At 46.0% G+C, this 21,738-nt stretch overlaps 1 protein-coding gene across 5 annotated transcripts in view; it reads left to right on the top strand.

Moving 5' to 3' along the window:
• Nucleotides 1–19,432, top strand: part of LOC139233870 (gap junction gamma-1 protein-like) — a 55,871-nt gene extending 36,439 nt beyond the window's left edge. For 2 of the 5 annotated variants that reach the window (XM_070864486.1, XM_070864487.1), the window contains exon 2: nucleotides 14,685–19,432. In XM_070864486.1, coding sequence (XP_070720587.1) covers nucleotides 14,713–15,885 — 1,173 coding nt within the window. In that variant the 5' untranslated portion in view covers nucleotides 14,685–14,712 and the 3' untranslated portion in view covers nucleotides 15,886–19,432. Of the gene's footprint in view, nucleotides 1–6,521; nucleotides 6,673–6,891; nucleotides 6,941–14,684 lie in introns of those variants that run through there. The other 3 variants (XM_070864485.1, XM_070864484.1, XM_070864488.1) reach the window with 3 other exon arrangements.
• Nucleotides 19,433–21,738: the final 2,306 nt, after the last annotated feature.

Consider the following 21,738-nt stretch of genomic DNA (forward strand, 5'->3'; position numbering starts at 1 on the left):
GATACCAGCAGCAGAGTTTAGGATGAGCTGAAGTTCAGAGAAAAGAAAGGAAAGCTTGCATTTATATAGCACCTTTCATGACCACCAAAGGGCTTTACAGCCAATGAAGTACTTTTGGAGTGTCGTCACTGTTGTAATGTGGGAAACGTGGCAGCCAACTTGCGCACAGCAAATTCCCACAAACAGCAATGTGATAATGACCAGCTAATCTGTTTTAGTGATGTTGATTGAGGGATAAATATTGGCTAGGACACCGGGGATAACTCCCCTACTCTTCTTCAAAATAGTGCCATGGGATCTTTTACGTCCACCTGAAAGAGCAGACAGGGCCTCAGTTTAACGTCTCATCCAGAAAGACAGCATCTCCGACAGTGTACTGGTGTGTCAGCCTAGATTTATGTGCTGAAGTTTCTGGAGCAGGACTTGAACCCAGAACCCACTACCTTCTGACTCAGAGGCGAGAGTGCTACCCACTGAGCCACAGCTGAGGATGGGAGGCTGGCCATGAAAACATCGGAATAATCAAGTCTGGAGGGGACAATAGCATGATTTGGGTATCATCAGCAGATGGGGTAATGTAGCTGGAGAGGTGAACAATGTCATGGAGGTGGAAATAGGCAGTCTTTTTGACGGGGTGGATATGGGGACGGAATGTGAGCTCAGGGTTGCCAAGGTTGTGAACAATCTTGTTCAGCCTGAGACGGTGATAGACGAGGTGGGTGGATTTAGTGGCAAGAGTAGGGAATTTGTGGCAGGGAGCGAAGACAATGTTTAACTATAGAATGTTGCAGCTGATCTAAGACTGGATTTCGGACAAGCAGTGTGACCAGACAGACAGTGGCGGGGGTTGAAAGAGATGGTGCAGAGATGGAGATGGGTGCCGTCAGTGTACATGTGGAAACTGACTCCCACGTCTTTGGATGATGACAAAAGGGGCAGCGTGCAGATGGGGAAGAGGAGGGTGCCAAGCATAGATTCTGACAGCAATGTCCCCCCCCCCGTCACCCCCAATTCTTTTTTGGGTGTGCGACCGTTTAAGGGGCTGCGCGGGCCATTCACGACATTGAAAAAGATGGTCCCGGACTGCACGGGATCGATAGGGAGCTGTGCAACTACGCAGCTCAGCGGGAACGTTGCCTTGAAGGACTCTGCAGCAATGTTCCTACTTGGTTTTTTTTTTGGGGGGGGGGGGGGGGTTGAGCGCTCCCTTCAAAGTTTCGTGCATTTGCGAAATTTCACGTTGGAAAAGCCGGTCCCAGGCTACGCGGGACCAGCAGAAAGCTCACGACGGACGTTGCTCCCGAGGTAACGGGCCGGGATGTGAAGCTGATCCTGGGGCTGCTCTGGTGACGATTGGATAGTAGGTAAGGGTGGAAACATTACAGAGAGATTAAAAGTATCGGGGCTGACTTCTGCATTCCTCAGAGCAGTGTCTGCAGGAATGCTTATGTTTGGACACTCTGTGCATTTGCACCACAATCTTCTGACTACATGTTATGAAGCGTTGTCAGCTCCGAATAAACTCGGAGCACTGTGCTGGGAGTATGTAGGGCCGGTTGCCAGCAGCTCTTAAAAGTCTGGTGGTTGATCTCAAAGCAGTCTTGTTACTCAGTGGCAGAGCTAGGAATGGACATTTTGGTGGGCCCCAACTGATCATTGACACTCGACACTGGCAAAAGAAGGGAATTTCGGTATAAAACATACTGAGTACTCCTGGTGTAATGTATGCATCTGTGAGTATGCTCATGGGTTTGTGGAGCTGTTGAGTTGAGAGTGGCTTAGCCAGTCACGTGATGTTCACAAAACTCAATAAAACCCCAGCCAGTTGGGTTCAGGGGATCCAAGATGAAGCAGGTGGTTGTGAGCCTGGTGGATGAACAGGTAATGTGTAGTGTGATTGTGAAACCTTTTGCTAATAAACCAACTAGTTCTTGATAGCAATGTGTTGCTATGAATTCTTAAGCAAAGAACCCATGAAGCAAATACATTACACTTGCTTCATATAATAAAGTTCATTTTGGAAAAATATACATCCCTGTTACTGAGCACGACAGTGATACTCGTGGATGTTCTGTGGCTATGGGCATTTCGGGGCAAACTTTCCTTTTTTCGCAAGTGTATTCGGCACAAGGGCAGTTGACTGTGCATGGGATAGTAGGTGAACTTGAGTAAAGATGCCCTCGATGAGGGTCCATCTTATGACGGCTTGTAAGAGTGACTGTACAAACATTTGCTCAGTTTCTTAGTCAAGTGTCCTCTTGTCACTGGTTCAAACTGCCTGTCCTCTTCACCATCTATGGCAAAGCCCCTTTCAAGGGGAAAGTTGTCATCATAGGCAGTCCCTCGGAGTCGAGGATGATTTGCTTCCACACTAAAAATGAGTTCTCAGGTGACTGAAGAGTCCAATGAGGGAATTACAGTCTCTGTCACAGGTGGGGCAGACGGTGGTTGAAGGAAAGGGTAGGTGGGGAGTCTGGGTTGCTGCTCACTCCTTCCGCTGTCGACACTTGGCTTCAGTTTGCCCTCGGTAAAGAGACTCGAGGTGTTCGGTGCCTTTCCGGATGCTTTTCCTCCGCTTTGGGCGGTCTTGGGCCAGGGATTCCCAGGCGTCGGTGGGGATGTTACATTTTTTTCAAGGAGGCTTTGAGGGTGTCCTTGAAGCGTTTCCTCTGCCCACCTGGGGCTCGCTTGCCGAGTTGGAGCTCCGAGTAGAGCGCCTGTTTTTGGAATTTCATGTCAGGCATGCAGATGATGTGGCCCGTCCAACGGAGCTGGTCCAGCGTGGTCAGTGCTTCAATGCTGGGGATATTGGCCTGAGCGAGAACACTGACATTTGTGCGCCTATCCTGCAAATGGATTTGCAGGATCTTGCGGAGGCAGCGTTGGTGGTACTTCTCCAGTATTTTGAGGTGCCTGCTATACATAGTCCATGTCTCTAAGCCATACAGGAGGGCGGGTATTACCATTGCTCTGTAGACCATGAGCTTGGTGCCGGGTTTGAGGTCCTGGTCTTCAAATACTCTTTCTCAGGCAACCGAAGGCTGCACTGACACACTGAAGGCGGTGTTGGACCTCATCATCGACATCTGCCCTTGTTGCCAGTAGGCTCCCGAGGTATGGAAAATGGTCCACGTTGTCCAAGGCCTCGTCGTGGATTTTGATAACCGGGGGGCAGTGCTGTGTGGCGGAGGCAGGTTGGCAAAGATGGATGTTTAGTGTAAGGCCCATGCTCTCGTACGCCTCGGTGAAGGTGTTGATGATGGCTTGGCGTTCGACCTCTGAGTGTGCGCAGACGCAGGCACCATCTGCGTATTTAATTCAATGATGGAGGATGGGACGACCTTGGATCTGGCTTGGAGGTGGCGGAGGTTGAACAGATTCCCATTTGTCCTGTAATTTAGCTCCATTCCAACAGGGAGCTTGTTGAGAATGAGATGGAGCATTGCAGCAAGGAAGAACAAGGAGACCGTTGGTGCGATGACGCAGCCCTGCTTGACCCCGGTCCGAACGTGGAATGGGTCTGTGGTGGATCCGTTGGTCAGGATCACGGCCTGCATGTCATCGTGGAGCAGGCGGAGAATGGTGACAAACTTTTGAGGGCAGCCGAATCTGAGGAGGACGCTCCATAATCCCTCATGGTTGACGCTGTTGAAAGCATTTGTGAGGTCGAAGAAGGCCATGTACAAGAAGGCCTGGTACTGTTCCCTGCATTTCTCTTGTATCTGCCTTGCTGCAAAGCCCCTTTCAGCTGTAGCATATGCAGTCTAGATGTACTCTGCCAACTTTATAAGGTTTGTGCTGGGAGAGCGCAACAGTGAACTTACTAATTCTTCAGTTTATCTTTAAATATGTCTAGTGAATTAGCTTTTATTATTTCATTATCTAACTGGTTCCAGTCGACAATCAGCGCTGCTCTATGGTCTAATGTTTTGTTCCTGTAGATTGTGTTCCCATTTGAAAAGGAAGAAAGTCTTGCATTTATATAGCGTCTTCACGACCACCAGATGTCTCAAAGCCCTTTTTAGCCAATGAAGTACTTTTGGAGTGCATTCACTGTTGTAATGTGGGAAACGCGGCAGCCAATTTGCGCACAAGCAAGCTCCCACAAACAACAATGTGATAATGACCCAGATAATCTGTTTTGTTATGTTGATTGAGGGATAAATATTGGCCAGGATACTGGGGATAACTCCCTTGCTCTTCTTCGAAATAGTGCCGCGGGATCCTTTATGTCCACCTGAGAGAGCAGATGTTTAACGTCTCATCTGAAAGATGGAACCTCAGACAGTGTGGCACTCCACTGGAGCATCAGCCTAGATTTATTTTGTGCTCAAGTCACTGGAGTGGGGACTTGAGCCCCCAACCTTCTGACCCCGAGCCGAGGGTGTTACCCACTGAGTCACTGGCTGACACGTTTCAGAGCTGTGATTCAGAGATGTAGTTACTGAGGCGTACGAAAGCATGGGCCTTATGCTAAACATCCGTAAGACAAAGATCCTCCACCAGCCTGTCCTCACCGCGCAGCACTGCCCCCCAGTCATCAAGATCCACGGCGCGGCCCCTGGACACCGTGGACCACTTCCCATATCTCGGGAGCCTCCTATCAACAAGAGCAGGCATCGACGACGAGATCCAACACCACCTCCAGTGCGCCAGTGCAGCCTTCAGCCGCCTGAGGAAAAGAGTGTTTGAAGACCAGGCCCTCAAAACTGCCACCAAGCTCATGGTCTACAGGGCTGTAGTAATACCTGCCCTCCCGTATGGCTCAGAGACATGGACCATGTACAGTAGACACCTCAAGTCGCTGGAGAAATATCACCAATGATGTCTCCGCAAGATCCTACAAATCCCCTGGGAGGACAGACGCACCAACATCAGCGTCCTCGTCCAGGCTAACATCCCCAGCATTGAAGCACTGACCACACTTGATCAGCTCCGCTGGGCAGGCCACATAGTTCGCATGCCAGACACGAGACTCCCAAAGCAAGTGCTCTACTCGGAGCTCCTTCATGGCAAACGAGCTAAAGGTGGGCAGTGGAAACGTTACAGGGACACCCTCAAAGCCTCCCTGATAAAGTGCAACATCCCCACTGACACCTGGGAATCCCTGGCCCAAGACCGCCCTCAGTGGAGGAAATGCATCCGGGAGGGTGCTGAGCACCTCGAGTCTCAACGCCGAGAGCATGCAGAAATCAAGCGCAGGCAGCGGAAGGAGCGTGCGGCAAACCAGTCCCACCCACCCTTTCCCTCAACGACCATCAGTCCCACCTGTGACAGGGACTGTGGTTCTCATATTGGACTGTTTAGCCAGCTAAGGACTCATTTTTAGAGTGGAAGCAAGTCTTCCTCGATTCTGAGGGACTGCCTATGATGATGATGTTTGATGAGCTAGTGGCTTACTGTTCCATAATTTGAATATAGCCCACCCTTCACCTTTTAGTGGGCGATGGAAAGGATAAAATGATCAGGCTGCTGTGTGATGTAGTGTTTAGTTCCTGCAGATTTTGTTCCCATGTAGGTGCAAGTAGAAATTTGTTTTCGAAAAATAAACTTTATTCATATAAAATTTTCACAATACATTGGAAAATAGTTCAGTACCTTGCGCTCAGCAATTCCATACAATTCGTTTGGATGCTGACAGCAGTTCCATACAATGCACTAGCATGCATTTCATTTCAAGGTACAGTTTATTACAATCCGTAAATCACGTTACATGTAGCACTGTGCAAATGAGGGTATTACAAGGAGCAGATGAGAACAGGTTTACATTAGATTCCAGGATACATTTCAATACCGATCACGAATCACGTTCCATGTAGCATTATGCAGATGAAAGCAGTACACGGACCGGATGAGAATACATTTACATTTCTTTACAAGTTACTAAACAGTGCAGAGACTTTCATTATACATGGCACAACACAGGTGTTTTTTTAGTACATGGTGCTCTATGTATACAAGCAGATTAACAAGTACAGCCCGAGGGGGGTCTGATTCCATCCCCTGGGTTTACCGTGGCGGAAGGGCCTTAAACTGTGGCTCTTCCCCACCGTGCCTTTGCGGCGACTGCACCAATCTTTGGTGCGTCCCTCAGCACGTATTCCTGGACCTTGAATTGCGCCAGTCTGCAGCACTCGGCTGTGGACATCTCCTTGCTCTGGATGACCAGCAAGTTTCGGGAAGACCAATGTGTGTCTTTCACCGAGTTGATGGCTCTCCAGCAGCAGGTGGAAATGCACCGATAAACGGATGGGGATTTGTTTTAAAAGTGGCTAACTTCGGTCGCAAGCATTATTGAGACTGGTGCTGAACTTCTTGTCAGTGTGGCTTGTTCTGGGGAGTGTTGTAAAGTGGCTGCAGCCACACACACAGCGAATGTAGCTGGACTTGCTGTGTACTTTGCAAAGCCTCCCAACGTGAGCCCCCCCAAGCCTGGGACTGGGATGCGAGTTTGGATGGAAAGGGGTTGGAATCGCGGAGGCGCTCGGGAAATCCCGCCCTTTGCGCTGCTCCCACAGGAAAAGGGGGCGGATTTGGGAGCCGGGCAGAGTGTGTGCTGGTTCGAGACACGGATTGTTGGACCAAGAATCGGGCAAACCCTCCTCCTCGGACTGCCCGCGCCGCTATGTCCGGCGCAGAATGAGCGCTGGTCCGCCCGCACAGACCCAGTAAGTAAGTTTCTTCTGCCTAAAAAAAAGTTGCTGTATCTTTTCGGCGGGGGAGGGAAAGGTTGGGCAGGGGTGACCTGCTGGGCTGGGCTGCTTATCTAACTTTTGCAGAAGCACTAATGCAGTCACTGCTGTAGTATTTTGGGACGATTCCTGCTGCAATAATCCGATTCAGGACGAGAATTGTGGCTTCCAGAGTTGCGTCCGACCCAAAGTTGCAAATGAAGGGGAGAATGGAACAGAAGAATTGAGAGGGTTGGAATGGAGAAAACGTAATCTTCTATATTAATTTAAGCCTTTGCATTGAGGGTTATAATCATTTCCAATTGTTGGTGCTCCCAAGGAACTGAACCCATTTCTGTTCCGTTACTGCCCAAGCCTTGATTTTAAATTGTAACTTTTTCCCTTCTCTTTGTCCCTATTTTTTCCCCTCACCGCTCTCCTGCAATTTTTTCAGGCTGCATAATCCACAAAGGCTGACCTTCTCCAAAACTGTCACAGTTCTTCAATCCATAGCTGTGTGTAATCTCTCTCACATATTGCCCCCTTTGGAGACACACGACCTATATACATTAGCTAAATTAATCAGCAGAAAGATTTCCTGAGTCTTATCCTGGGCATGGCGTGTTTGAGACCCAAGAATCATCTGAGAGTAGTCATCTTAAAACTACAAAGGGGAGGACGACAATTTAACATGGTTTCTTATGCTTGCTGTAATGGATGGGCTTCGATATTGTTTGCAATGATTTAAAAGTTAGATCCTTGTTAATATAGTCACCAAATACTATATTTTCAGAGGAAGCTTGCTGCTTTCTTTGCATTGTGTTTATCATGGGCTTCAAACATGTTATAAATTTGATAATTTTCCTAAGGTTTTAGAGCAGTTAGAAATATATTTCGTATGTTGCCTATCTGGGATCTATATGAAACAAATAGAGAGACACATACACACACACAAAGGAGTTGTGTGCTTTGTGTGTGTGTATGTCTCTATTCTCAAATATCATTTTTAATCATTGTCTGCATCAAAACATACTTTCTGAGCTAGCAGTTTTATCTCTCACGACCGATGATAAAACTCTCTGGCAGCAGGAGGACGGTAATGATGGAAAAAGGCCAGGGTCATGTCTACATTGCACCCACTAGTCATTGTGTAAGTATTTGAGGGGAAGCCCTTGAACGCAGAAACAGTTTTAATTGCCGTTCTCCTGGTCATGACTTTCCCACATGTATTTGGACAGGAGGACTGAGGAGGAGAACTAATACAAAAGAATTTAATGAACATCATTTTTTGAAAAAAAAACTTGTAAGCAATGAAGTACTAGTGATGTTGGGTTCTTATTTTGCACGTGGAATAAGCCTGTTGTACTGCTGCATTTGTTATCGGGGGACTTGTACAGTCAGATGTAACTTAATTTCCTTTGATTAAATTAATCAGGTACAGCAGCCACAAGATCAGAATTTGAAGTCTGTTTTACTGTACACATACAAATAATGCACCGATTTTCCAGGGATTTATTTTGAGCTGTTATAGATGTTAGAGTAATCCACTTGATATTGGGGGTGGGGAGAGTGAAGAAATAGACTTCTCTGTTTCATTGTTTGCATTTATTTTCCTGAAAGGGGCAGGGAAACTGGAATGAAGCAACTTTAAGTCATTTGTAATGCTAGTCATATCCTGCAGTCAAAATGAAAATCAAAATGAAACTGTTTTTTATACAATTTTTCAGTAGACATCATTACATTTTTGTAACTTTTAAAGTATTATGGTTAGAATTTCATGAAAGTATTATTTCTGTCGCGTTCTGGAAAGTGTAATGCTGTGTGAATTTTTTATATTACATCCACTTGAACTGTGAAGAATAGCCAGCTGTACAACCACACATTTAATCCCTCCAAATTTTAGTTTTGTAAGTATTTTTAGCCATATTGCGCCATGTTGGAGTCCTGGTAATTATAAGTCTGTTACTTGTGTAGTTATGGGGCCTGGCAGATGCTATGGTTGGCAATTATTCCTGTCATAATCAGATGATTCAGTCACTTATTTTCCCCGTTTATATGTTCCTTTTGACAAGTTGTGCGGATTTTGAGTTGCAAAGTTGATTGCGGAGCCATCAGAATAGTTTGGGGCTCCTCCAACCAGCCCCAAGCTTTGCGATTTAGGGAGTTGAGGATCCGAGTACAAAGAACTCTCTCTTTTAATCCTTCTGCTAAATCAAGTTAGGAGGCACAGCAAGTAGGCGGAAGCAGGACGTTACAAAGGGACATGGGCAGATCAAGTAAGTGGGCAAAACTATGGCAGATGGAGTTCAGTGTGGCGTACAAAGGGGAGGCAATGATGCTCCAGCTGTACAGAGCCTTGATCAGACCCCATCTGGAGTACTGAGTATAGACCTGGGCACCGCATCTCAGGCAGGATGTATGGGACTTAGAGGGGATATAGTGCAGATTTACCCCAAATTATATCTGGGCTAAAGGGTTAAATTGTGAGGACAGGTTGCATAAACTTGGGTTGTATTCACTTGAGTTTAGGAGGTTGAGGGGGTCATCTAACTGAGTTGTTTAAAATGATTTAAAAAAAAAGATTTGATCGCGTACAAACAGATAAGCAATTTCCTCTGGTGTAATGCAGAACAAGAGGGCACAATCTTAAAATTACAGCTAGGCCATTTAGGAGTGAAAGCAGGAAGCACTTTTTCATCCAAAGGGTAGTGGAAATGTGGAAAACTCTTTCTCCCCCCCCCCCAAGGCTGTGTCAATTGATATTTTAAAACCTTTTTTATTAGGTAAAGGTAGCAAGAGATTATGGATCAAAGGCAGATAAATGGAGTTGAGGTACAGATCAGCCATCATCATCATCATAGGCAGTCCCTTGGAATCGAGGAAGACTTGCTCCCACTCTTAAAATAAGTCCTTAGGCGGCTGAACAATCCAATAGGAGAACCACAGTCCCTGTCACAGATAGGACAGATAGTAGTTGAGGGAAAGGGTGGCTGGGACTGGTTTGCCGCACGCTCCTTCCGCTGCCTGCGCTTGGTTTCTCCATGCTCTCAGCAATGAGACTCGAGGTGCTCGGCGCCCTCCCGGATGCTCTTCCTCCACTTAGGGCGGTCTTTGGCCAGGGGCTCCCAGGTGTCGGTGGGGATGTTGCACTTTATCAGGGAGGCTTTGAGGGTGCCCTTGTGATGTTTCCTCTGCCCAGCTTTGGCTCGTTTGCCGTGAAGGAGTTCCAAGTAGAGCGCTTGCTTTGGGAGTCTTGTGTCTGGCATGCTTTCAACCGTTTCATTAAACCCCTAACCCTGCCTGCTTCACCCTCGCCTCGAACAACAAGAGCAGCTCATGGACCCCTTTGTCCACGTGTTGGAGATTATCCGTTCAGCTGTCGCTGATGCTCACCAAGCCAAACTTCCCCTCGGGCCCACCCTAGCCCTGAGCCTCTCCCAAATTTCTCTCGTTTCTCTCTCATTTTCCCCCATACCCCCTCGGAGCTCATTGTATCAATAAGACCCACTTCTTGCTCCCTTTGACCCTATTCCCACGAAACCCGTTGGCCACCCAACCTCTTGGCCCCATTGCTAACTGTCCGTGTAAAGAGTTCCGTCTCCTCGAGTACTGCCCGCCTCCCTTTCAAAGCAGCCTCATCCAGTGTTCCCTGTAAGTTGCGTGACTGCGCAGTAGAAAATTCAATAGAAAAAACATGCATGGGCAGCGCATCTCCTTAAAGGGGTAGTGCGACCCCCCCAAAAAGAATTACAGGAAACCTTGCCCTCAAACACCCCCACTGTCCTTGCAAACTACTGCCTCATCTCTAATCTATTCTTTCCAGTATCCTAAATGTACTTGTCGCTTCCCAAATCTGTGTCCATCTCTCCTGCAACTCCCTGCTTGAATCCCTCCAATCAGGTTCCTATGCCTCCCACAACACTCAAACTGCCCCATCCACTTTGGACAGATCCGAATTATTTTTAAATAGTCATCAGCTCGGAACAGTGGAGGTCCAAGGAGATTTAGAGGGTCCATGTACGCAGATCACTAAAATGTAATGGCCAAGTATAAAAAAAATAATCGTAAAGGTTAGTGGAAATGTTACCCTTTATATCTAGAAGGCTAGAATATAAAGGGGAGGACGTTTTGCTGCAGCTATACAAAGCGCTGGTTAGATCACATCTGGAGTATTGTGTACAGTTCTGGACATACAGGCCTTGGAAGGAGTTTAGTGCAGATGCGCCAGAATGTTACCAGGGCTCCCAAGGGTTAAATTACGAGATGAGCTTATGTAAACTAGGCTAGTATTCTCTGCAATATAGAAGGTTATGGGATCATTTGATTGAGGGTTTTCGGGCTGTGAAAGGAATTTATTGGGGTCGATAGAGAGAATTTTGTTCTTCTGGTTGGGCAGTCCAGGACAAGGGGACCTAAAATCACAGCCAGGCTATTTAGGAGAGAAGTTCGGAAACACTTCTTCACGCAAAAGGTGGGAGGAGTGTGGAACTCTCGCCCACAAAAAGAAGTCGATGTCGGTGGTAGTTCAAGAGATATTGAGCCAAGGCGGGTAAATGGAGTTTGGATACAGATTAGCCATGATCTCATTGAATGGCAGAACAGGCTCGAGGGGCTGAATGGCCTGCTCCTGTTTCTATGTTCCTAACCAAAGTCATGAACATTATCTGACCAGGGTGCATTATCCTTCCTCCTCGACACAGTTGACCACCCACTTCAAAGCGTCTTCTCTGTTGTACAGCTCAATGGGAATGCTCTTGCTTGGTTCCAATCTTACTTCTCCAATCATAGCCAGAATATGTCGAACGGTGGCTACTCATCCCACCTCTGCACAGTCAAGGAGTCCACAAGAATACATTTTTGGCACCTTCCTCTTCCTCATCTGTATGTGCCCCTTGGTGACATCATCTGCCAACATGGAGCCTGCTTCCCCATATACAGTGATGGGACCCAGCCTCTCCATTACCTCTCTTGACTCCTGCACGGCGCCTGTTTTGCCAGAGTGCTTGTTTGCAATCCAGTCTTGGATTAGCCACAGTTTTCTCCAGTTAAACACCGTCTTTGACTCCTGCCACGAACTCCGTACCCTTGTCACGACTTCCATTTGAATATTGGGAAGACTGAAGGCATTGTCTTTGGCCTCCGCTGCAAAATCCATTCTCTTCCTGGCCACTCTCTCGGGCTGAACCCGATTGCTTGCAAACTCTGTGTCCTGTCCAACCGTGAGCCTGGTTTCTGACCGTGTGTGTTCTCCATCACAAAAACTGCCTACTTCCACCTCAGTATTATCACCCACCTCTGCCCCTCTTTCAGCTCATCCGCCGCTGAAACTCTCATCCACATCTTTTTGTCATCTCCAGGCTTGACTATTCCATTGTTCTCCTGATCATCCTCCAACCCTGCGCAAACTACAGGTGATTCCAAATATCTGCTAGCCGTATCCTATCCCGCACAAAATCCCACTCTCCTGTCCACCTGTCTCGAGAGCATGCAGAAACCAAACGCAGGCAGCGAAAAGAGCGTGCGGCAAACCAGTCCCATCCATCCTTTCCCTCAATGACTGTCTGTCCCACCCAGGGACTGTGGTTCTCGTATCGGACTCTTCAACCACCTAAGGACTCATTTTTAGAGTGGAAGCAAGTCTTCCTCGATTCCGAGGGACTGTCTATGATGAATGACTGACCAAAATTGGCTCTCTGTTCCCCAATTTCTGGAATTTAGAATTCCACAACCTCGTGTTTAAAACCCTCCATGGATCTGCCCCTCCCACATTATGTAACCTCATTAAGCCCTCCAACCCTCCCTCTCAAAAGTCCCCATTCCTGTAACTCTGTCTTTATGTGCACTTCCCCCTATCCTTTTGCCTCACCATTTGCAGGCAACTGTTGCGGGCATGCCTTTAGCCACCTGGACCCCACATTCTGGAATTCTTCTCTAAATCCCTCCACCATCCTCTCCGCCATTGACTCTCCTTAAAACGCGTGCCCTTGGCCAAGCATATGGTGATGCCTCCTTCCATAACGCTCCATCCATTTTATTTCCTTAATCTGCGATGTGCGATGGGACTTGTTACCACTTTAGACGTGCGATTTGAGTGCCAGTTGTTGCTGATTTTCCTTCTCTGTTCCCCCTGCGCCCCTATATTTGTGTCTGCCTGTAAAGTCTGCCCCATAGCAGTGCTGTAGCTCCACCTTCTGAAGAATACAGATACTGCAAGAAGAATGGTTTCTGGCTCAGATTCCCAAGTGTGCCAAAACTAATGTGAGCTCTAAACATCGTCGGGTTCAAAAATGTATCTGGCAGAGGCCTGCTCCCTGCATTTTATTTTGGGGATTAAAAAGACTTTGGTTAATAAGGAGAAGACTTTCATGTCCTAAGGACTTACGTAGGATTACATAGGATATACGGCACAGAAACAGGCCATTCGGCCCAACCAGTCCATGCCGGCGTTTATGCTCCACTCGAGCCTCCTCCCGTCTTTCCTCCTCTAATTCTATCAGCATAACCCTCTATTCCCTTCTCCCTCATATGCTTGTCTAGCCTCCCCTTAAATGCATCTATACTATTCGCTTCAACCACTCCGTGGTAACAAGTTCCACATTCTCACCACTCTTTTTGGGTAAAGAAGTTTCTTCTGAATTCTCTATTGGATTTCTTGATGACTATCTTATATTGATGGCCTCTAGTTATGCTCTTCCCCACAAGTGGAAACATTCTCTCTGCATCCACTTTGTCAAAAACTTTCACAATTTTAAAAACCTCTATTAGATCGCCCCTCAATTCTTTTTCAAGAGAAAAGCGGCCCAGCCTGTTCATCCCTACCTGATATATATATACCCTCGTATTTCTGGTATCATCCTTGTAAATCCTCTCTGCACCCTCTCCAGTGTCTCTATATTCTTTTTATTATATGGTGACCAGAACTGCACGCAGTACTCTTAAGTGTGAAATGTCAGGTCCTTCACTGAAACTCCTGTGAACTCATCCTTTTTTGGTGTGGAAGCAAGTCATCCTCAATACGAGGGACCGCCTAACAAGAGACTAAGTGTGGTCTAACCACGGTTCGATACAGGTTTAGCATAACTTCCCTACTTTTCAATTGTATACCTCTAGAAATAAGCCCTAGTGCTTGGTTTGCATTTTTTATGGCCATGCTAAGCTGTGTCACAGCTTTTACTGATTTGTGTATCTGAGATCCCTTTGTTCCTCTACCCCACCGAGACTCACACCCTCCAAGTAATGTGACCTCCCTATTCTTTCCACCAAAATGGAATACCTCACATTTTTCTGTACTGAACTTCATTTGTCAATTATATGCCCATTCTACAAGTTTATTAATGTCCTCCTGTAATTTGTTGCAGTCCTCCTCGGTATTGACTAACCCCCCCCAATTTGGTGTCATCTGTAAATTTAGAAATTGTGTTTTTGATTCCAAAGTCTAACTCATTAATATAAATTGTGAACAACAGTGGTCCCAGCACTGATCTTTGTGGAAGTCCACTATCCACCTTCTGGCACTGTGAATAGCTACCCTTTACCCCTCTGTGATGTATGCATCAGTGAATATGCTCACAGGTTTGTAGAGCTGTTGAGTTGTGAGTGGCTTAGCTGGTCACGTGATGTTCACAAGACTCAATAAAACCCCAGTCCGTTGGGTTCAGGGGATCCACGATGAGGCAGGTGGTTATGAGCCTGGTGGATGAACTACATTTCAGTTTTTGTTTCAGATTTCTAACAATTTTGGCTTTTCTTTTTTATCTCAAACAGGCCATTGAGGAATATGTCTAAAGGGTTTGAAACGTTTAAATTGCTTCTTTGAAAGAGTATGAGTCCTAACAAACCTCTGTTACTATTTCAGGGTGTGTTTTTATAATAGTTTCAATATCCTGAACAAAATTCCAGGATTTTGGAATCTCTTTTTGTCGGATTTATTTTCAACATGAAGTTAATTCAGTATTCGCTTGAAACCTGTTCATGTAAACGGGTGTCTAATGGTGTATGTCTCTTGTGTTGCAGGGGCTGACCGGGAAGCCGATTGAATAACATGAGCTGGAGTTTTCTAACCCGTCTTCTGGAGGAGATCCACAACCATTCCACGTTCGTTGGAAAATTGTGGCTGACTGTTCTCATCATATTCCGCATTGTGCTGACGGTGGTCGGAGGGGAGTCTATTTACTACGACGAACAGACCAAATTCGTTTGCAATACGGGACAGCCAGGTTGCGAGAATGTTTGCTATGACGCCTTTGCTCCGCTATCCCACGTAAGGTTTTGGGTCTTCCAGATAATACTCATTGCCACCCCATCCATTGTATATCTGGGTTACGCCGCCCACAAAATTGCTGCAACCGAGGATGTCGACGACGGAGGCCGGAAGCCAAAGAAACAGCAGTATGCAGTGCGTTGGAAGCAACACCGGGCTTTGGAGGAGGCGGAAGATGATAATATCGAGGATCCCATACTGTATCCGGAGATCGAGCTGCATAGTGATAAAGAGACCAAGGATGAGAAGTCTCTCTCTCGGCACGATGGGAGGCGGCGGATTAAACGAGACGGTCTGATGAAAATTTATGTTGTGCAGTTGCTTACAAGGACTGCATTTGAACTGAGTTTCCTTGTGGGACAGTACATCTTGTACGGCTTTGAGGTGGCTCCAAGGTACGTGTGCGAAAGGAGTCCATGCCCTTATCAGGTGGACTGCTTTGTGTCCAGACCAACGGAAAAGACCATTTTTCTGCTAATAATGTACGGAGTGAGCTGTTTCTGTTTATTCATAGACGTCTGGGAGTTAATTCATTTGGGAGTTGGAATGATATGGGATATTGTACGAAACAAGCAAAATTCCACGGCGGAGGCTACTTACAGTTACCCGTACACCTGGAACACTCCTTCCGCTCCCCCTGGTTACAACATTGCAGTCAAACCAGATCAGCTTCCGTACACTGAGATTTCCAACGCCAAAATGGCGTACAAGCAAAACAAGGCCAATATTGCCCAAGAGCAGCAGTATGGTAGTAATGATGAGAACGTCCCAGTCAGCTTGGAAAGTGTGCAGCAGCAGCTGAAAATGGCCCAGGAACGGCTGGACCTGGCTTTCCAGGCTTACAATGGTCACAACAAGCCCTCGGACCACCCCCGAGACAAGAAGAAGTCCAGATCAAACAAAAGCAGCTCAAGCAGCAAATCCGGAGATGGGAAAACCTCTGTGTGGATTTGATGACTATTTCGCTGCCCAGCGAGTTTCCGTTGCTTACAGACCCGACGATGACTTATTACAAATGGACCGTTTAAACTATTTGTATCAGTTATGCTGAATAGCCACCTGAGATCCACTTCAGATCATGACCCAACCATACTGTCTCTTCAGAGTCGCAGTTTACTTTGGTTCCATTGATGGAGGTCTAGCTTGGAACTTGTTGCAGATTTAAGTTGTGTTGCCCGAACTCTGCTCGGTGTGGCGACTTTTTTTTTAAGGCGGACATGGGCAACTAAATTGTCGCTGTTGGGTTTCATGCGTTTATTCCTTCCAGTTACCATATTACCATTGGTCATAAGTATTTCCGAAACAGAATGCAGCTTTAGCTATTTGGCTGTATACACAAATATAAGTGCCTTTTTTTGCAAAGGGGACATGAACGAACGCAAGCAACTGACCAATCATAGCCATAAATCTGTGTGGTATGGTCAGTGTATCAAGGTTTACATTTGAGTCATTTTGTGCAAAAGATTGAATTTGAAAAAAGTAATTTTTATTCTCTTAATGTTCATGGTAAAAGTGCTTTTAGGTTTTTTGTTGCATACATCATTTAAGGATGATGATTTATCAAGGCCAGGCTGTAATTTCAAATAAGATAAGACACGTTCCACAACACTTTGAGAATGGTGACTGCCTCATAACTAATTTGTGAAATGGAAATGATCTTAAGTTGGATTTGATTACAATAGATTTTGATATAATGAAAATTAATATTGGTGCAGAACAGGTGCTTTGTTAGTTTACAGTGTAAAATACTGTAGCAATGTTTGATTGTTGAGGTGCCATTTTAGATAACAGCATACCTTCACTTGCAAGAAAATCCAAATCACATTGTCCGAGGCTCGATTGTCAATCATGATCCTATTCATTAAAATGATTTAATGATCCTGGATTATGAGCAGGAAAGCGAGCAGCTAGCATAGAAAATGTTTACCAAATGGGATCAGATTTGAAATTGGCACTTAACAAGGACAGTTGTTAACAAATCAAAATTGTTCTGCATGTGGGAGACTGAACAGTGACATTTGATAAATGATCTTCAGTGGGGGGGGGTGGGAAATGTGGCTTGTTCTCATTTTTAAACTTCAGTCTGAAGATAGGTGGTTTAATTTTGAGTTGCTTGCATCTGGAGTGGAAGAGCATGGTTGTGGGACGGGTTGCGATAAATTCTGGTGCCCCAGTGTCGTCGTAGAAGGGTTCAACACTTGGGAACTACAACTGTCTCTTGATGTGTTGTCGAACCATCCACTTCTGCTGGAGAATGACTCGTTACACTAAAGTTTTGGTGCCTGAGATTAAGAATGAGGAAAGTGCTAGTCTTTCCCCATCAGCTTCATACAACAGCAGTCAGTTCAAAGGTCATAGGAAGCAGAGATGCTGAAGCAGGTAATTACCGTGCCGCCTTGGGTAGGAAGGTTTTTTTGGGGAGAAGACTTTCCAACACCACTTCCTTTCTCCTCTTTCGCCTATTGCCCAGCCAAAGTAAATGGTGTATGACAACATGTTGAGCTGCCTCAGTATTTGCTGGAAGTTCCCAATATGTTCCAAAAAGAAGCCATCAGTTTTATTTTTGTTGAAAATGAACACGGGTTGGGTATGGTTATGACGGCATTCATAATATGAAGGGCACAAAACTCTTAATGTCAATATTGAAGGTTTTTTTTGTTTGGGAAGATATGTTCACGCTTTTTTTGTTATTGACCATAACTAAGTAGAATACATAATCTCCTAGGGCAGATTTGGAATATAGATTAGCATAATGCAAGGTTAACTTCCAACGGTCCGAGTATAAGAGAAGGACCCTTGGTTCTACTTGGGTTTCAAATCTTATATGTAGCCTTTTTTTTGATGGCCTACTTTGGTATTTTTAAGAATGGAATTACCAAATTAAAATCCTCAGGGCTAGAAATTAATTTGCATAGCGCCACCCATGAACCCCCGAGAGGGGGCGCTCACGGGCCGCTAAGCGCTTACCGCCCGAGCACCGCACTGTTGGCGTCTCCCGCGAACTTCGGTGGAGGTTTGGCGGTGGCGCTAACCGTTAGCGCTGAGCACTCTAGCGCCGCCCACTGGGTGGCGTCAGTGAGTGCACAACGCCCCCGTAGTGCCGCGGTCGCGAACTTGACTGCTTTCGCCTGCCGTCACGCGCCTCGCGCTATTCCCGATAGAAAAACCGGCGTCACGGAAAAGCTGTCGGGCCGATATGTGTGAGGGTCAGGGGGGAGCAGGTAGGCAATTAAAATGATTTTTTTTTTTCCCATTAATGCATCTCTCCCAGCTGCTGTCTTTTAGCTGCCTTGGCTTTTCTTTAATCTTTCGGGTGGCCCAACTGACCTCCCCTTTAGGCGCTGGGATGCCGGTTTCCTAGCGGCAGAACTTCAGTAGCGCTCCCGCGATAGCGCCCAGGAAATGGGGTTAGCGCCCTAAGACGGGTGTGGAACGCTTCCCTTCGCGCTAAAAGTGAATATCCCGGTAAACATCGCCCGGCGTTAAAAGTTAGCGACCAGGCGGTGTCACCACCTCAAACCGGGTTATACTGCATTTTTATCGCACTGTCTTCAAATACTGTTTCAAAAACACTCAGCTATGACTTCCAAGGCACCAAATGTACTTTTTTTTAGTTTTTCTGTACCGGAACAAATTGTTACATTTGAAGAATACATTTGGTTGGTTTCAGTCCGTTGCAAATAATCTTGTGCTGTTGGCTACATGCTTCGGCAGGCCAAGGTGACGGGGAGAGAAGATGCTGCAAGATCACTGATGTGGAACTTTCCAGTTTATCCTCGCTTTGTATTTCAAAGGAAAGTTTCATGTGCACTTCTTTCCCTGCCAAGATATAACTTGTTAATTAGATTCAGGGAGTAGTTTGTTCCAGCTATTTGCAATTCTCTTGACTGTCAGCATATTGACGTTTGTTCTCCCATGAATGAAAGGGTCACTTCTGGTTGGTTGAAGGTGCGTAATGACGTATAGTTGAAGCTGTGTTCTCCAGATGGACTTCGCCTTTCTAGCTTGAAGGGAAATCTAGTTGGACGGAACATGAAATTTATTTCAAAATGTTGAACTGTGTAAAAATGTGTCTAAATTTATGTAATTGTCTTTTAATTTAGTTACGCAGCACTTCTTTAGTGAAATGATGGGAGGGGCCCAATAGATAACTATCCCTAACATGGTGATTCAATGAGTCATTTTACATTGCAGCATGAAACAAAAAAAAGGTGCCTTTTTGTCTTTCCGTTATTACTAAGAGACTTTATGCTACATTCCAAACACTGTAAAAAGGCGTATTTTGTTTCAGACTGAAATTGTGCGAATATGGAGCCAAGTCTTCAAAATGTGTTCTACAGTTGGCTAAGGAAATGTAACTTGTCATTGCATCATCTATGCAAATTATTTTGGTTTTATAATCGTACAGATGGATGTTTGTCTGCGTATTGGGGGAAAAAAAGATTTTGTATAAAAGTCTCTGTTTTCTGCATGTTTCAAAAGTACTTCAGAATTGTAACTACAAATAGAAATGTTGTTCAATATACTATCTGTCTTTTCTTTTACTGGTTTTTGTATGCAGGGACTGTGGTTCTCATATTGGACTGTTCAGCCACATAAGGACACATTTTAAGAGTGCAAGCAAGTCTTCCTCGATTCCGAGGGACTGCCTATGATGATGATCACTAGTAAAATTTAAGTGTTTCCTTCCAGCATTTGAATGGGACCTGGATCAACTTCTGTGTCCCAATTTTTCGGTACCCATGGGTCGAAATTCGGTACCGCCGGTTTTGAGGCGGTGTCACCGCCCGAGTGCCGATTTTACTGCCGAGCGTTGGGTGCAGGCTTCAACTGCCAAATTCAGTTTTTGCGGCCAAAGACGGGAGAGCAGCGCTCAAAGGTGGCGTTGCGCACTCGTCCTCGGGCGGGAGCGCAGGAGGCCGACTGAATTTTGCATTGGGAGGCTGCTGCCGTTCTCGTTGGGAAACGGGAAGAAAGAAAAACCCTCAAACTTCTCCGACCCACACACAAACTTCCCCACCGTTACAACTAATGAAGAAATAAAGAAAGAAAAAAACTTACCTTGCCCTCTGGGCGATTTCCCCCGAGTTCCGCTGTTTAACCACCACTGTTTTCAGGCTGTATGGCAGCAGTACAAACTAAATATCGCGACCGAGGCGCCAAGGAGACATGTCACGTGTCCTGACGTCATGATTTCCATGGCGTTAGCCGGCGGGATGTAACAATTTAGCGCTCTTAAAAAATGACCACCGAATTTTGCGTCCAGCTCCCAGCACCACTCCCAACTAACGAACTCCCAGTTATACACCTAACACCGGCGTTATCAGCGGGCGTTAGCAACCGAATTTCCGCCCCCACCCCCCCTGCCCCAATGCATTTTTGGGGAGAGGATCAACATTGAAAATAATTATTGCAACCACGACTGACCCAGTATGTCGACACCAGCTTTATGTTTGGTCCCATATTTTTAATTATGGCAGAACAACACTAAACTTCATTGGAAGAATTCCAGTTCAAACAACTTGTTCCCTTTTGTATACGGTCTCAGTGGGGTTATTAAGTAGAATGTGAGTACTGGAAATGCGGTTACATTGGGGCTAGGGTTACGCCCTGAAGCCATGTCCTATGGGACACTGACCAGAAACGTTAATCATAGAAGTTTACAGCACGGAAGGAGGCCATTTCGGCCCATTGTGTCCATGCCGGCCAACAAGAGGCTATCCAGCCTCATCCCACTTTCCAGCTCTAGGTCCATAACCCTGCAGGTTACGGCACTTCAAGTGCATATTCAAGTACTTTTTTAATGTGGTGAGGGTTTCTGCCTCTACCACCCTTTCAGGCAGTGAGTTATCCCCAGTTTCTCTGTTTCTCTCCACAGATGCTACCTGACCCGCTGAGGTTTCCAGCATTATCTGTTTTTATTTCAGATTCCAGCGTCCACAGTATTTTGCTTTTGTCCTATGGGACACTGACTGTTTAATAGTTCAAGGGGCAGAACTTCTAATCAGTAATGTTCACTTCCGAGAACTTAAAGCACTTGTGCTGCATTCCTATGCGTGCTATTTTTACGAAGGCGTTAAATAAAGACTTGCATTTATATAGCACTTTTCACGACCACCAGACGTCTCAAAGCGCTTTACAGCCAATTAAGTACTTTTGGAGTGCGGTCACTGTTGTAATGTGGGAAACGCAGCAGCCAATTTGCGCACAGCAATGTGATAATGACCAGATAATCTGTTTTTGTTATATTGAGTGAGGGATAAATATTAGCCAGGACACCAGGGATATCTCCCCTGCTCTTCTTTGAAATAGTGCCATGGGATCTTGCACCTCTGACAGTGCAGCAGTACTGCAGTGGAATGTCAGCCTAGATTTATTTTTTTGTGTGCTCAAGTCCCTGGAGTGGGTCATGAACCCACGATGTTCTGACTCTTGAGGCAAGCGTGCTACCCACTGAGCCACAACTAACACACTAATGAGCTGAGTGCATTGTTGCCAGGGTAGTGCAGTTAATTCAGAAGAACAGTGCAAATGCTTCTGGCCCAGGGTGAAGAGCACTCGTTAGGGCCTTAGCTTTGGTCAAAACTCCTTATTGGCAACAAGAGTATCAGAACTTTCTGCCCCTCTTCTCTTCCACCTCCCCAAGTAGGATGTGGCCATCTCGCCCAATTGAGGCACTTGTAGGGGACAAGTGAAGACCTAAGTTGAGGAGAAATGGCTCTTTATGAAACATGTTGAAGACGACAAAGAGAAGCCAATCCGCATGATTGTGGAACTGGGGTCCTCTTTGCCCACATTCAGTCCAGC

This window comes from Pristiophorus japonicus, chromosome 21 (assembly GCF_044704955.1).
Source record: "Pristiophorus japonicus isolate sPriJap1 chromosome 21, sPriJap1.hap1, whole genome shotgun sequence".
NCBI classification, from domain to species: Eukaryota; Metazoa; Chordata; class Chondrichthyes; family Pristiophoridae; genus Pristiophorus; species Pristiophorus japonicus.